At 40.0% G+C, this 16,744-nt stretch overlaps 2 protein-coding genes across 2 annotated transcripts in view; one reads left to right on the top strand and one right to left on the bottom strand.

Moving 5' to 3' along the window:
- The window catches only part of LOC134668064 (myosin-4-like), a 171,431-nt gene extending 159,502 nt beyond the window's left edge, over positions 1-11,929 (bottom strand). The window contains exons 1-3 of the mRNA XM_063525523.1: positions 11,486-11,929; positions 7,736-7,849; positions 5,029-5,109 (exon numbers count right to left, since the gene is read on the bottom strand). Coding sequence (XP_063381593.1) covers positions 5,029-5,109; positions 7,736-7,849; positions 11,486-11,851 — 561 coding nt within the window. The 5' untranslated portion in view covers positions 11,852-11,929. The remainder of the gene's footprint in view (positions 1-5,028; positions 5,110-7,735; positions 7,850-11,485) is intronic.
- Positions 8,809-11,239, top strand: LOC134668200 (uncharacterized). Its single transcript, XM_063525705.1, has 2 exons — positions 8,809-10,275; positions 10,609-11,239. Exons 1-2 carry the CDS (start codon positions 9,028-9,030, stop codon positions 11,233-11,235), a joined length of 1,875 nt encoding a protein of 624 aa, XP_063381775.1. The 5' UTR covers positions 8,809-9,027; the 3' UTR covers positions 11,236-11,239.
- Positions 11,930-16,744: the final 4,815 nt, after the last annotated feature.

Raw genomic sequence — 16,744 nt, forward strand, 5'->3', positions numbered from 1 at the left:
AAAATTTCAACTGTCTAGCTATCACGGTTCGTGAGATACAGCCTGGTGACAGACGGACGGACGGACGGACGGACGGACGGACAGCGAAGTCTTAGTAATAGGGTCCCGTTTTACCCTTTGGGTACGGAACCCTAACAAAGCAATATGGAAAAAATCCCATCGGAAATGGTGGAATTTTGAAACTTTCAATTGCTATTTCCGTTCAAAAATTAGTTATTGTTAGTCCTTCGTGATTTAGATATTTTTTATTATTATTTAATGTAAGTAGAGATACACCAGTTACATTTTGAGATGATATGAATGAGATGATTCAGATGATCAACCAAGTGAGCGTTGATTTTGAAAATGTCGGCTTTGGGTTGTTGTTTATCTTCTATCTTCTATACATATAATAAAGCTGAAGACGGTCGAAAGTCTGTACATGGAAGATATTTGGAAAAAAATTGGCTGGGGATACTTAGAATCGATAACAGAACACGTTCCAAAAGTTTTTAGAATTTTTGTCTGTTTGTCTGTTTATCTGTTTATCTGTTTGTCTGTTTATTTGAACGCGCATCACATGAAAACGGCTGAACGGATTTTGACGAAAACTTTACTAATCTGTCGAGAAAATCCCCGGCCAGGTTTTAGGCTATAAAAATTCAACCCCTAAAAGGAGGGGTAGCCATAACACTCGCTTGACTTAAGTTTGCCCCTGAATCTTATGGCGCTACTTAGGAGGAGGGGCAAACTTTGTGCTACCACTATAGAGTAGCCTGGTAAACTAACAGATGGCGCTGAATTTAATACGTGTTGACATGAATAAGCCACCGAGGAAGGATTTTCCCAAATTAACTCTAAGTTTAGAAGAGAGGGTACGGACATCAACAAAAATTGAATAATTATGTTGATTATAAATTAAACGACAGTAAATTAATTGCCCCTCATTGCACAGAGCCATCTTTTGGGGAACTGAGTAAACATTAAGTAATCAAGAAAACTAAAAATGAGTTTACATAGTTACGTAGTGCTAAAATAAACACACATATCAACACGCGTATAATTGCATAATTATTTAAAATTATTAATTTTCTCCATCATGAATTATACCTAATCGTAATTATATCGCATCCATATCAAATCCATATTCATACGTATACCTACATCACTTAATAATGGCCACAAAGGTGGGTACTTTGAAAAAAAAAACATTGACCTCTGTCATTTGCAGAGCCGGATTAACCCTTTTAAGCAAAATAAGCACTTGCTTAGGGCACTACGTCTAGGGGGCACCAAAACGCGCAGGCTCCATCAGTATTGCAGTCGTCGTGGAGTAGGTACCTACATGAAACTTTTATACATGTAAGTACAAGTACCTACCCATCTAATAACGAAGAGTCGTAGGGGTCAAGTAAGAGAGTGAGGGTACGTAAGAACATCTCCAACGTAGGCTTTCGATTTCTTGCATCTTTTCACCTCTCTTGCATCAATCAACCTCGCTGAGACCCTTAAATATCGAGCCCTATGCGAAGCTAGGCTGATAAAAAACTGTCCCATCCCTTCTCTGTATGAAATCCTGGATTCGCGCCTGGTTGGGACTAAAAGTAAAAATGTACAACTGTCTATCAAATTGTGTTTTTTATATCGAAAAATTTTCGCGCTCGCTTCGCTCGCGTTTTAATTACTTTATAAGGTCTGATAAAGGTGACATAGGCATGACGACTGCAGCAGCATTACTCTGTTGCAACATTACTGCACTGTCAATTTTCGTGATAAAATGATGTAACTGATTTCCATACTAAAAGTAAAAATCTACAACTGTCTATCAAATTGCGTTTTTTTTATCGAACAATTTTCGAGCTCGCTTCGCTCGCCTTTTCAATCACTTTCTAAGATATGATAAAGGTGACATTCAGGTGGCGACTGCAGCAGCATAATGGTAACATTCCATTTCTAACCGCAGCTGCATTACTGTCAATTTTACTATGGAAATTGACAATGACAGCGACGCGTTCAGTACCGGTAGTGCAGCTGCGTTTAGAAATGGAATATGAATACCATCTACCGATCAAATTGCGTTTTTTTATCGAAAAATTTTCGCGCTCGCTTCGCTCGCGTTTTCAATCACCTTCTAAAATATGATAAAGGTGACATTCAGGTGGCGACTGCAGCAGCATTACACTGTTGCTACGTTACTGCTACAGCACTGTCAATTTTCGTGATAAAATTATGTGACTGATTTCCATACTAAAAGTAAAAATGTACAACTGTCTATCAAATTGCGTTTTTTATATCGTAAAATTTTCGCGCCCGCTTCGCTCGCGTTTTCAATTACTTTCTATTAAGATATGATAAAGATGACATTCAGGTGGCGACTGCAGCAGCATTACTCTGTTGCTACGTTACTGCTACAGCACTGTCAATTTTCGTGATAAAATTATGTGACTGATTTCCATATTAAAAGTAAAAATGTACAACTGTCTATCAAATTGCGTTTTTTAAATCGAAAAATTTTCGCGCTCGCTTCGCTCGCGTTTTCAATTACTTTCTAAGATATGATCAAGGTGACATTCAGGTGGCGACTGCAGCAGCATTACTCTGTTGCTGCGTTACTGCTACAGCACTGTCAATTTTCGTGATAAAATTATGTGACTGATTTCCATACTAAAAGTATAAATGTACAACTGTCTATCAAATTGCGTTTTTATATCGAAAAATTTTCGCGCTCGCTTCGCTCGCGTTTTCAATTACATTCTAAGATATGGCGACTGCAGCAGCATTAGGTACTCTGTTGCAACGTTACTGCTGCGGCACTGTCAATTTTCGTGTTAAAATAATGTGACTGATTTCCATTCTCAGCTGTAATGCGGCAATGAACGTCACGCAACTGACCAAAAAAATTCAATGTAATCTCGATGACCCTAGGGAGAGGGGGCTTCATGGTCTAGAAATGCTTAGGGCATCAAAATATCTTAACCCGGCACTGGTCGCTTGCGGAGTCAAACGATTTGGGACTCGCATTTTATACGCATTTCCATGCCTTCCCGAAAAAAATCGAATCATTCGCAAAAGTCTCGCAACGCATTGAGATTACAACCGGCACGCGGTCTTCCTCAGGAGTCTGAAGAAGACCACGGTGAGTGCCGCTCTAGCCAGGCAAGCCGCTTCGCTTTCGCTTGAGCGCGTATAAATACCTTGCTGTATCGTCCGATATACACTCTGTCGTTAAAATCACGTGTAAAATTTTAATAAGGGCGAAAAAAAACTATTGATTTTGGAGTGTAGTTTTATTTAGTGGTACCTAACTGCAAAATATTTTATCTGGATTACAGTCCTCTAGCATATCCATCTGTCAACTTTACTTCAAGTTCCGCCTCCAGGGGAGAGGGAGAGAAATTAGGATTAGAAATTAGCCGCTTACTGATGAGACAGACTGAATTCCACGCGGGCGGAGCCGCGGGCACAGCTAGTACTTTATAATACATAAAGTATCTGTAAAAATATTTTTACGGCGATTAAAGCGACTGTTGAATCTTCCTTTTTCTATTTTTGCCACATTGTAAATTGTATATATCTTGAACTTCTTACCACTCTTCTTTCCTGTACCTATACCTATACCTATACCATATACCTATACTATATTCTTTGCTGTACCTATGTACAACATATTATATATCTAAAAGAACAAGTGTATGGGTAGAGAAAATAATATCAAATGTTGTTATTTTTGACGTAGACTAGCGTACCTACGTACAGACAGACGTGCAAGTTTCCTCGAAGACATACCTAGTAATAATAATCAACTATAAGAGGTAACATAGATTTTACCACAAGCTTATTCAAAAGCATAAGATGACAAAGGTCATGCGCCGTTTACCTCGGTTTATAACCCGCACAGGATCGTCTTTTTAGCTCGACCAGTTCCCAGGACAGCCAAAGCTAGTGTTCCGAGAACTATAAACACTGCTTTTGAGTGTTTCTGGAAATCGTAAAACGTACAAACAGCAATAAACACCTGACTACATCGGTGGACCTTATTACAAAAGGCATTAAGGTCCAGCGATGTACAGTTAACAGTGTGAGCGATGGTACGTATGACAAAACGGTGGACATTATGCAACCGCCCTTAGCATTTGTATTCACGACTGCTGAGAAGGCAGGAGGAAATGAGTTAATGCTTGTAATATTTTGTACGCTCATACTTGTGGTGGCGCTACCGATATAAGTTACCTTTTGGTACATTTTTTACCAAGGAGTTTGGTTACCTGTTTGCTGACCACCGATAGAAGAATGTTGTAAACTGTCATGTCAATCAAATGTTCCAACTAATGTCAGTTATTAAGAAAAAGCAATGAATTCAATAATGTATTACAATATTAAAGATAATTTTCGTTAAACGAAATAATTTTCGTTTCTTCTGCCGAGCTTTCATTTGCTAATATTCAACAAGTTCCATTCCATATTAAGAGAAAATCAATCGAGCAAATTACATGAACGTTTTAACGAGATCCCATCCCACCAACCAAGTCAACCACTGAATGATATATCAGTATCAGCCTGATACTATCACTATCAGGCAGGTTAGTTTCCTTTCCTGTTCTCTAAATATGTATATAGTTTCGTAATAGGTGGGTATTTAAAGTATTGCGCCATATCGATTTTTCTTCAAAATTACCTATTTATATACACGGAAAACTATATTTGTCTTGTAAGTAATTTAAATACATAGGCATGTAATTATACTTACGTACCAATACTTTCTGGCAATTAATTCCACAATTATAAAAATCGTCTGTCAAAAGCGAAGTAAGTACTTATATAGATGTTTGTTGCCAATTTCTAAACACGTCCTGTACGTGGTTCTGTTCTGACCAACGTTTCAAATAAGCTTTGCCACGCTTTGCTGTAAACAAACAGAGTAGGCATCGCCCGCGTTTATCACGTTTTCATTTTATTCTAATTTGCAGTTTTTTTTTGTATCCATACCTATTTTCTTAGCTTTTCTGTTCATTTTCACAATCTATAAAATAATAGTTTAGTCAAACTTACCTGTGAGCTGTCCTGGGCTCCCCTCGCCGCCTCTCTCTTCAGCTGCATTATAACTCGCTCCTTCGATTTGATTTCCTCCAGCTGCGTACAAACAACGTTGCTATTAGTTTTTAGTAGGCGCTATAAGTGCACTGCTAGATATTACCACAGATTAATAAATAGTTACTAATATTACTAACTTTCTAACACGAAAACAACTGTTTCAATAGCACTAAAATTAAATAGATACGGATGAAAATTATTGATCTTTTCCTCACGAGTGAGTACCTAATAAATTTTGTAAGAGCATGGGATTCGTCAGAGTAACAGGTCCTGATATGGCCATCATAAAGTCCACTTTTCTCGTTTTACGCGTATAAAGGTAATAAATTAAATGCAAAATATTTAGATATTTTGTAAAACAAAACATTTTAAATAACTTCACTTAGTTAGTTTTTTAGGGTTCCGTACCCAAAGGGACCCTATTACTAAGACTCCAACGTCCGTCTGTCCGTCCAGCCGGCTGTCTGTCACCAGGCTGTATCTCATGCACCGCGTGATAGCCAGACAGTTCAAATTTTCACAGATCACATGATCTGTGCCGTACCTATTTCTGTTGCCGCTTTATCAACAAATACTAAAAAATACGGAACCCTCGGCCCTTGGTGGGCGACTTCGACTCGCACTTGTCTGGTTTTTTGTCTAGTTTGCGTCTTAGGTCGTGCTACAGCATAACAATTACGGACACAGCTACAAACAAAAAAAACTACATATCATTTTTGATTTCATAACTAGCTCCACGACAGAGGTCATAGCTATTATATAGCTCCTGTCTTTAATAAGGAAACTTGTATAAGTCTAACTCCAGTTAAGTCTAGCTATAAACTACCCACGTCCCTGCATTAGGTAAATTATACAAATTATGATTCGATAGATAAAATAATATTGAATGAGACCAAGTTAATTCGAACTGACATTTACATTTCTTTGTGTAAGTATATAGATTCTAGAATTAGATGACCTTGGTAATGACAATAATGTCACTTATATCGTTGGAAGACTTTTACTTTTGGATTAACAAAAGGTTTATTACGTGTTTTTTTGTTAAAAGTTGAGCCAACAATCAATCAGCATGAGGCAATTAGTAACAGAGTCCAAAATCACCATAAATCAATGGTTGTCGATTAGCATCAGTGTGGTACGGTCAGGTACAAATGAGGCACAATACACTAGTCAACGAAGGATATAAACCCTGAAAATTATCCATTTGCATGTTTTATATGCACGGCAGTGATTTGAGAAATATTTACATAAAATCAGTCTTACACAAATCAATCTAAGTAAACTGTTTGATAATTTAGACGCTGTAATTATCCAAAAAAAAATGTTGAAATGTTGTCAAGTCAGAATAATTGTTACACCCTGATCAACTATACTGACCTGCCACTCGCTTACGGATCGCAAAAATCGTCAAATTATTGAAATGGACACTATTTAGGGTTCCGTACCCAAAGGGTAAAACGGGACCCTATTACTAAGACTTCGCTGTCCGTCCGTCCGTCCGTCTGTCACCAGGCTGTATCTCACGAACCGTAATAGCTAGACAGTTGAAATTTTCACAGATGATGTATTTCTGTTGCCGCTATAACAACAAATACTAAAAACAGAATAAAATAAAGATTTAAATGGGGCTCCCATACAACAAACGTGATTTTTGACCAAAGTTAAGCAACGTCGGGAGTGGTCAGTACTTGGATGGGTGACCGTTTTTTTTGCTTTTTTTTTGTATTATGGTACGGAACCCTTTGTGCGCGAGTCCGACTCGCACTTGCCCGGTTTTTAACAAGTAATAATCCACTATACTCAATCTGACGTGCTCGAATATTTCTGACGCTCGATTTATTTTTACTATTCTGACGGGCTGTCCTGGACGCGCTGAAGATACTCAACATGTTGTTTTGATCTGACGCGCTCGAGTAATTCCGAAAATCTCTCTTGGGCTCCCCTACCATGACAATTTCAAATTGCTAATGCACTTTTAACATTCTTATGTAAGAACAGCAAAATTACTTAAATTTACTAGAAAACCTCATTGATTAGAGTATCAATAAAAGCCAACGTTTTAACTCACGACACTTAATATTTAACAGAATTAACGTTGTACCCATAGCCGGAACCACACGGTTTCAGTACACCCGTGATGTTTCTTGTGGCTGGAGTGTGCAAGAGACAAAAACATTCAATGGACATTTACTGCATACGTTTTAACAAGAGAGAAAAGGATAGAGAAATGGGGCGTGGCGGCAGGACTGGCAATTTGGCCATACATTTGTAAAATTGTTGGTTTAAAAACAAACATGGCGGTCGACGCAACTAGCGTCTGCGTCACGGCTCTGTCACGACATTGCGCGACTTGCGACGGCGACAGCGATAACCATAGGTTGGAGCGAGACACAGCGATCGGACCTTTCGTTCTCACCTATGGTTGTCACTGCAGCCGTCGCCAGTCGCGTAATGTCGTGGCCGAGCCGTCAAGCTTCTTTGGTCAGTGTTTTTCGGCGCTTTTTCTGGCCACAAGAAAAAGCGCCTTAGGGCTAGCATTATTGTGTATTCTCGCGCGGCGTGCAATCATCTGCTCGCGCAATCCACCTTACAACTTACACCCCTTAAACACATAGGGCGGCAGAAGTGTGCACCTCTAACTAAGGCATCACCTCACAACACTTACCAGTTTGTGGCATTGCGCGCGCGCATCCTTCCGCGCGGCGAGCTCTAGCGCCGCGTGCTTCGCCGCTTGCGCGCGCAGCTCCGCCGCGCGGGCGCACTCCGCCGCTTGCACGACCTGCAACACACATAAAAATAAAATAAATATTATAGGACATTCTTACACAGATTGACCAAGTCCCACAGTAAGCTCAAGGCTTGTGTTGTGGGTACTCAGACAACGATATATATAATATACAAATACTTAAATACATAGAAAACACCCATGACTCAGGAACAAATATCTGTATCATCATACAAATAAATGCCCTTACTGGGATTCGAACCCAGGACCATCGGCTTCGCAGGCAGGATCACTACCCACTAGGCCAGACTGGTCGTCAAAACAACACATAAAACATGTAAAGCTCAGGTTTCCTAGGATAGCTGTGCCATCATAGCGGCAGCGGCCGTCTCCATACAAAATACTACGACATCCACATTTAGCCGTATTATTTTGTATGGAGACGGCCGCTATGATGGCACCGCTATTCTAGGAAAACCGAACTCTAGGCCTTTTTCCGACTAACGCACACAGTATTTCTGAGAGGCGCTAGTCTGAATGCTGTACCTAATACTGATGTCGCGCCGATTCCTTACTGCCAAAGTCAGTAAGATAGGCCGAACATAGCCTTTATTTTAATAGCTACAAAATAAACAACAATCCTGTGCCCACAACTATCACATATATAGCATTTAGCCACGACACGCACGATTTCATACTAATATAATACGATACATACATAAAAGTCCCCTCGAGCTGTCGATCAGTGTCTCGTGCGAAGTCGTGGCAAGATTTGCTTTTTCTGAGTCAAAGTAGAAGCTGTGACAAACATGGTTCGGCCCTAACTCAAAACACTATATGATGGACGATATACCTAATCAATACCAAATAATAACGGCATAATAACTATAGCACAACTACGGTTAGGTACTCACCTACTCCTGATAGAACGTACATATACATATATGTAACTATCAGTGTATAAAAATCTCTGCTATTATACTCTACGCTGTAATTATCCATCCACATCAAAAGCAAACTTTATCAAAACTTTGATAACACACATTTTAATTTGTTTTTGGTGACACAATTTGCCTGAGCCAATATTTTCCTTGCAACGATAATTGACATGCCGTCGAACCGCGCTGACATTCCGCTTAATGATACCATATCAACGCCCCTTTTAATACAAAACTGACCTTAAAACCTGCAGTGTCAAGTGTCCTGTCCCACGCCGCAGCCGCTCTCATAAAATGCTAACAGTTCTCGGTATAACTTTACTGCTAAAACATTCACTATGCGTAAATCCATCCATTCTATTTCAAGAAGTTCAAGCGTACCACAGTGAAACGAGTGCAAAGACCGAGTTTGCTTATCAAGTCGTCGATAAAATCTATAATGCTTTCCGCCAATGGTTTTTCACTATAATATTCTGCGAGTTCACTTATTTCGAGAACAGGATACTGAAATACACTGAGAATTATAACGACGGATATCCGGTGCTGCTCCTTGATGGTTGCCCGAACAGCAATAACAGCGAGACGAAGCCTAGAATCGACAAACACGGAAAGACAGCTTATATCGTGACGTCCAACCAACTAACTGTAGAAAACAATGATTTAGTCATATACACTCTCCGTAGAACAGGAGTATTTAAACCGAGAAGTGTAGTAATCTTTGTCATAAACGTAGAAGTGACTATGGACAGCTACTTCCACTATGCTATGAAAGAACATTTCCAATTATGTTGGGGTAGAAGAATTCCCAACTCAATTCTTGTACTGTGGTCTGAACGCTTGAGGATGTACACTTACAATCCGTTTTTTGATCAAATCATAGACGTATCAAACGAAAAAAATATCGGAAGGTTACTGACTCGTCAATACGAAAATTTGTATGGTAGAGAGCTTCGCCTGAGCGTTTTTAGAAAGCCTTTCATCTATGACGACACTGCGCAAATTGATTGCAGTTCGAGGTTAGCTTCGACTATGATGAGTATCTTAAATGCTTCATGCAAAGCTTTAGCACCTCGAGATGGAAGCACGGTGGGAGACTTGCTGGACAATGGAACTGCCACAGGGGTCACCCGCGACCTCATGGACGGCTACACGGATCTCGAACTGAACTCGCGAATACTTAAAAATTCCTACTACGGATACATCGACACGACCTACCCTCTATCGCAAGATGCCCTGTGTTTCCTCCTAAAGAAAGCTGGTCCACAGTCAACATTTATGACAACGATGAAATTGATCTCAACGGATATGTTCTTGATATTCATGTTTAACATATTTTTAATGCTTTTAATAGCATTGGTGGTTCTTAAAGTCGAGATCAGATGGTGGGCTCCGAAAGATACACATTCTTCCGCAACGACTGTTATAGAACTAGTGAAATGCTTCATAAGACAGACAGTCGTTATAAAATTTTTGGGACCAGTCTTCAGAGCAGTCGTGCTAATCATCATCATATATTCGCTGATAATCGACTGTGCTATCGACGTAAGTACATATCCCTATTTATTTTACTGCAACAGTTCACAAACTATCATCTATTTCGGTTAAGAAATCTAAAATTGGGCGAGAACTTTGTCCTAAAATAAGCTGACGATTTCCCTGAAAACTAGCTAAAATAATAACAAGCTGCCACCCCTGTCCCTATACTGAATTTCATGTTTTTCGCAATCATATTATGCTAAAAAATCTGCGTTGACGTACGTAAAAATTACTGGTAGAGAGAGATACTAAAGTTTTCATACAGAATCTGTTAAACCGCAAACTATGTTATTACATACTCCTATATTTTATCCCTAAAATAGAATGTGTTGCTTTCAGGGAATCTTAACGTCAGCGATAACATATCCGCGATACAAGCCCGAAATAGACTCGGCGGCTGCACTACTAGCGAGCAATTTAACACTTGGCATACACATTAGACATCTACGACTCTTCAACAATAGCTTGACCCCAGAATACAGACGAGAACTCGAAGCCCAGAATCGGATCGAGGCATTTAATGATAAGAAAATAAAAGCATTTATTGATAAGCGCCAATTTCAGTACGCAGTTCTCCTAAGACAAAGCGATGCTAAATACATAAGCAGAAAAACATCTAACTTGAAATATGGCAGACCCCTATTCCATACAATGTTAGAGTGTCCTTTACCCTGCTCGATAGTCTACGGGCTACGCTATGGAAGCCCTTACCTGCCAGTAATAGATAAAAAACTTCACTATCTGTTCCAAGGAGGAATCCTACAGCAATGGGTCAAAACTGAGGAGTTCACGGTTAACTCTAAAATTGGCAACGCTTTATCTGGTAATAATAAAGAACGGAAGGCATTAACTTTGCTCAATCTTCAAGAAGTGTTTTTCGTCCTAATCGGAGGCTACGTGATTAGTGGAATATTTTTTATAGTAGAACTCTGTTTACATAAAGCTACAAGAGTGCAGATACACTAGTTGCAATAATTATTATTTATAATATTTAACCCTGGCATGGAAGCCAGGTTCTAAACTTATGATGCCTCTGAACGTTATGTTGACCATAACGATTCTAATTCATTTTATTGTGTTATTCAATCATTAATCATTCAGCTCACACAACGCAATGAAAGGTTCGAGCTATTAAGAAGTGTTAATAGGGATAGTGGGCTTACTATAATAGTTACTATATTTGTTAATAGTATAAAAATAAATTGTATTAATTTACCTTGAGTTTTTCTTGAAGACCTTTGTTAGCTGCTTTTAAAGACTGAATTTCGATGGTTAACCTTTTGCTATCCGCTAATCTGTTAACATCTTCGCACTTCTCTGTTTTGGAGGGTACTCTGATTTGTTTCTCTAGGAATTCCTCCTTCTTTCTGTGTTCAGTCTTCAAGTTTCTGATAGCTGCTTCGTGGAGGGCCTTCAGTCCTCTGATTCCGCTCCGCTCGGTGTTGAGGGACTTCTTCAAGGTTGCGTTATCGAGCCGGAGCCTTTCGACGAGGTTCTTGAGCCTGTTGAGGAACGCCTCGTCGACGGTCCGCTTGTCGGCGGCGGGGCCGGTGCTGGAGGTCGAGGTGTCGGTGGACGCCATGTCGTGACGTCACCGTGTCGTGTCGGATGCGTCTCGAGCGTCCGCGGTTATGGCCTCGGGTTCGGGCACTATGACGTTCGTTGAGTGGATGCGTTGAGGATTCTGGAAATCAAAGGAATTTTATTGTGATGGATACAGATCTATCAAAATGAAATCTGGGAATTTTGTACCTAGAGTACCTATTCCTACTTGGGCAGCCTTTGGTTTAATCGACAACCTGAACAATAAGTTTCGCTTCTTAGAGACGGGAATGAAACGATTGACAGACTGGTACCTAAGTATCGACACACGACACGGGTGTAACTAATCTCTAAAACTTTTCGTTAAGCATTTTACGTACATAGGCGTCATGCTTTAATAGCCATTGCTCTTTGCTCATGTTATTCCGACTAAAATAGTTGCCTTACTTTCCTATTGCAATAAATTATACATCGTAAGAACGAGTAAATATTTCTACATAATACTGCATTATCGTCGGGTTCATGACGGTACGATGATCAGAACTGGGTCATGGCGAGACAAATGTAGGAAGACTGTGGGTTGTTCCCGTCAGCCGTGACTCAGACTTCCAATTGGTATATGACGATTCTGATATTGTGCTTCAATTGGCCAAGATAGCAATGATAATTTTAATTGGAATGAATGATATTTTCATCTGATAATCAAAAAGCGGCAGGCACTCCATTGGTCTTTAGTTTTTTTATGTATTACGCTTCTGCACTGCATTAGGTACAATTGTAGGTACTTACCTACTAAGACATTGTCGGTACTAAATAAACCAATTTAGATGTTTAAGAAGCTTTCCAGGAAGCTATAGGCGCTTCCCTCTGGAAGCGTTACATTTGTATCTCTTGCCACCCTCATAAGACCCTTTTCCCTAAACGACTTAAATTTTCCACAAAACTCTTAGAGTTAGACCAAGAGAAGTCTTCAATGATTTTAATAGCTCACGCAGTGTAAGTGTCATTTATACGTCATGATTTCATAGAAGTTTGACGTTTAAAATAACTTTAACATTGAGTGTGCTATCAAAATCATTGAAGACATCTTTTGGTTAAACTCTAGATACTTTAATACACCGAGTGTCGTTTTAGCCTAGCCTTAGGTTTGTAATATGTTATCACTGTTTGCCTCTCCTCCTGACAAATCTGTTTGCAATCCTAAAACAACAACACCAAAGCTACCATTTCCTTGCAGTGGTTACTTTTACTTGCCGGTTTGCCCCAAATCACCAATGGTTTGCCCCAAATATTCAAAGCGTGATAGCTGCGAATAAAAATAGTGCTCATTTGAGCGGGACCCGGTGACATCATTACTCAAATGACTGATGTCACGCCCTGTCTCTTTGTTTGCCATTGTTCTTGCTAAAATAAATGTAGTAATGAGCATTTGGTCAATATGATATGTACCTTAATAGCTCGTATATTTTTTTAGGAAAGCGGGATTTATGTTGAAATTTTATTGGAGGCATTTCACAGAATGTTTCTTGTTTTCCAGAAGTGAGTGAGAAATTGAGAATCGATTAACAATGAGATGGTAAGCATATGTACTCAAACCACACAGTACACATTCGTGCGAGTGCCGAGGCAAAATACAAGGCGAATAGCAAGTGGTCAGAGGGCCTACCGCGAAAAGCGACAATCAAGATTTTATCTGCCTCTCTATCGCACAAAGAAATTTCAAATTATGGTTTTTAGTGGTAGGCCTGTTTCTTTCTGCATTCACACACTCGTGTTCGCTATTTGCCTCACCATTGGTAATGTGTGTATTTGGACTTAATTACATCTATAGTAAAAGCCAAGTGCGAGTCGCACTCATCATCTGTGAAAATTTCAACTGTCTAGCTATCACGGTTCATGAGTTACAGCCTGGTGACAGACAGACAGACGGACGGACAGCGGAGTCTTACTAACAGGGTCCCGTTTTTACCCTTTGGGTACGGAAGCCTAAATAGAAAAGTCTCGTGTCAATACACGAGTGTAAACAAATGTTAACAGTTTATGAAAACGATTGCCCTAAATACCTCATACTGAAATCAGTATCAAGCGGATCAAGCCCTTCAAAATTAGATCTCAATCCGCAACAATGTGGCGTACTAATTATTGTAGGTATTTTCGGCGCAAGATCCTCAACAGCGACAATTAAACCCGTCCTACCACCGTCGATAATTAGTTGATAATTCGTGGACCTTAATGCGACGAGATACGGTCCACAATAGTGTGTTGCTGTTAATGTGCAGTCGACGGCGCAAGCGCAGGAATTAGAGCGGATTTAATAAGGAAGCGCAAAGGACGCGTGCAATTGTGACAATTACGGAGTTGAACCTGCGTTTGTTTTATTCAGTGTTGTGCGACCTCTGCGAGGCTAGGGTCAGGTGGGTGTTGCAGTGTTTAAGTTTAGTTGGACTAAAATAACTCTGCACTGACTTTGACGTGACTCATAATATTTTCGTAGAAATTAAGGAAGAATAATAAAATTAGACTGTGACAAATACTTTTGAATGCAAATTGTTATTGAAAGAAATATGTTTCTGTTTGGACGAGTGTTCGAGGGTTGCAGATACTTTCGGAGGTTGCTATTGATGCTGACTTGACACTACCAGACGGGATTCAAACTACATAAGTCCCCCGGTTTTGAAGCCAAACCTTACCTAGGCCACAGAATAAATAATAGTACTAGGTACCAGTGGCGGCCCGTCAAACATATCCATAAGGCAAGCCGGGGCTAATTTGGCTTACATATTTCCTTTACAACTCTGATCAAACGTCCAAAAACAGGCAAGCCGGTGGGAATCGGCTTTTATGGACGCGCCGCCACTGCTAGGTACAGAAGACTCACTCTCTAACAAAACGCGTCTGTCACGATCAGCACAGATATGGCCGCTAGGTGGCGACAGCGCCACGCGCAGCTTATGGCAAACCCCAAAATTGGGTTCGAACGGATGGGCTGTACCTCTAGCAAAGCTACGAAATCGCGGAGTGAGCCACGCCTGCTTAGGCTAACAGTGTCCGTCGTTGTCACTAATAATTATATTAAATTGATATGCTAGTTTGCCACTCTGAATACTCCAGTATCCCGTCCCGAGTCGGTCGTATTTAAAATTATGAGTGTCTTGATTGGATCATGAATGGTCCCGAAATACCCGTGACGAAGAGATGACGATCCCAGTGCAATTTAATCTAGAAAACACCCACTGACATCGTCCTTGCAAACTTTGCCAGAATTTCTTATAATGTTGCAATATTTAGAGAAATGAATGCGTAGAAGTTATGAGATTCTGAACTGCTATTGACTCTAGGTAGGTACATACCTAGAGTTCAGGTAGGTGGGGTGAGTTAGACCAAGAAAAGTCTGCAGAGATTTTGACAGCACACGCAGTGCCAGTGCTATTTATGCCTATGTCATTTCTTAAAAGTTTGAAAATCGTTGCAGACTTCTCTTGGTCTAACTCTATCATGATTCATGCTGTAACTCGCATACCCCACTCGGACTTCCTATGATTTAGACTTGATATAAAAAAGCCCAATAGTAATTTAAAGCAATTTGAGTGCTGGTGGCCTAGCGGTAAGAGCGTGCGACTTTCAATCTGAAGGTCGCGGGTTCAAACCCTGGCTCGTACCAATGAGTTTTTCTTTTTCGGAACTTTTGTACGAAATATTATTTGATATTTGCCAGTCGCTTTTCGGTGAAGGAAAACATCATGAGGAAACCGGACTAATCCCAATAAGGCCTAGTTTCCCCTCTGGGTTGGAAGGTCAGATGGCAGTCGCTTTCGTAAAAACTAGTACCTACGTCAAATCATGGGATTAGTTGTCAAGCGGACCCCAGGCTCTCATGAGCCGTGGCAAAATGCCGGGATAACGCGAGGAAGAAGAAGAGTAATTTGAAGCAAGTCAAGTAAAATAGGATACACCTACGTAATGCCTACAAAGATATGATTTCGCTATTTTCTTGGCCTCATAACAAAATGATCCAGTTTTCTGTAGCCATATTTAGCTATACTAGTATAGTGCTGGTGCGATTAAAGACCGCATTTAAAATTTTGTTTTATTCAGTGTTGTGGTCGAGCGTCGACCCCTAAGCTGTTTCTAGGCAACCAAACCAAACAAACACATTTATGAAGGTACAGTGAAAGAGTATAAAGGTGGGGTGAACTCTTTATACTTTTACATGTAGATTTGTCTTTGCATTGCTGCACCCTGTACAATTATGGGCCCGATTCGGATTTTGAAATAGACATCTATTAGATATCTTTTAGACATCACCAAGATACGATAACGATATGTTTAGGATCTAACCTGTCAAATTTGACATTTGCGCGATTCTGGAGATACTCTTGAACGATTTCCACAGGATATGACTTAGAGATCCCATTCACATCTAATAGATATCTTACTCTATCTAACGTAAACGTGACATTGGTTGCCCGAATTGCGCTGCAAAAGAGAACCAGTTGATATCTAAACTATTATCTAGAATGGATCTAGTACGTGTCGTCTCTTGTGAATATCTTGAAGTTCGAATACGGCGTTATATCTATTAGTTGTACGTAATCTCCAATTGATTCCAAAGTTGAGGGACCCGGCAAAAGCAGACATTAGCAAAGTTATTTGGTAATTCTTGGGATTAGTTGCCAAGCGGATCCCAGGCTCCCATGAGCCGTGGCAAAATGCCGGGACAACGCGAGGAAGATGATGATTTGGTCACTTCTCACCAAAATTGTTTGAAATTTTGAGGATATAGATATTTAAATAGAGTGTGCGGAAAGAGAAGAGTCATAGAATTTATTGGTTCCCTTACATTCCTCAATTCTTCTCTTTCCGCACAGACTCTAAGTATAAATAATCTGGCAGCGAGCAAACCAATTCGTCAGTAGAAAAACTCGGTTGGTAC

The sequence above is a fragment of the Cydia fagiglandana genome, chromosome 10, assembly GCF_963556715.1.
Source record: "Cydia fagiglandana chromosome 10, ilCydFagi1.1, whole genome shotgun sequence".
NCBI lineage: Eukaryota > Metazoa > Arthropoda > Insecta > Lepidoptera > Tortricidae > Cydia > Cydia fagiglandana.

Excerpts from the sequence above, each read along its gene's own strand:
- LOC134668200 (XM_063525705.1), top strand. The coding sequence starts at position 9,028 with ATGCTAACAGTTCTCGGTATAACTTTACTGCTAAAACATTCACTATGC. Across the intron at positions 10,276-10,608 it reads TAATCGACTGTGCTATCGAC|GGAATCTTAACGTCAGCGAT; the intron begins GTAAGTACATAT and ends TGTTGCTTTCAG.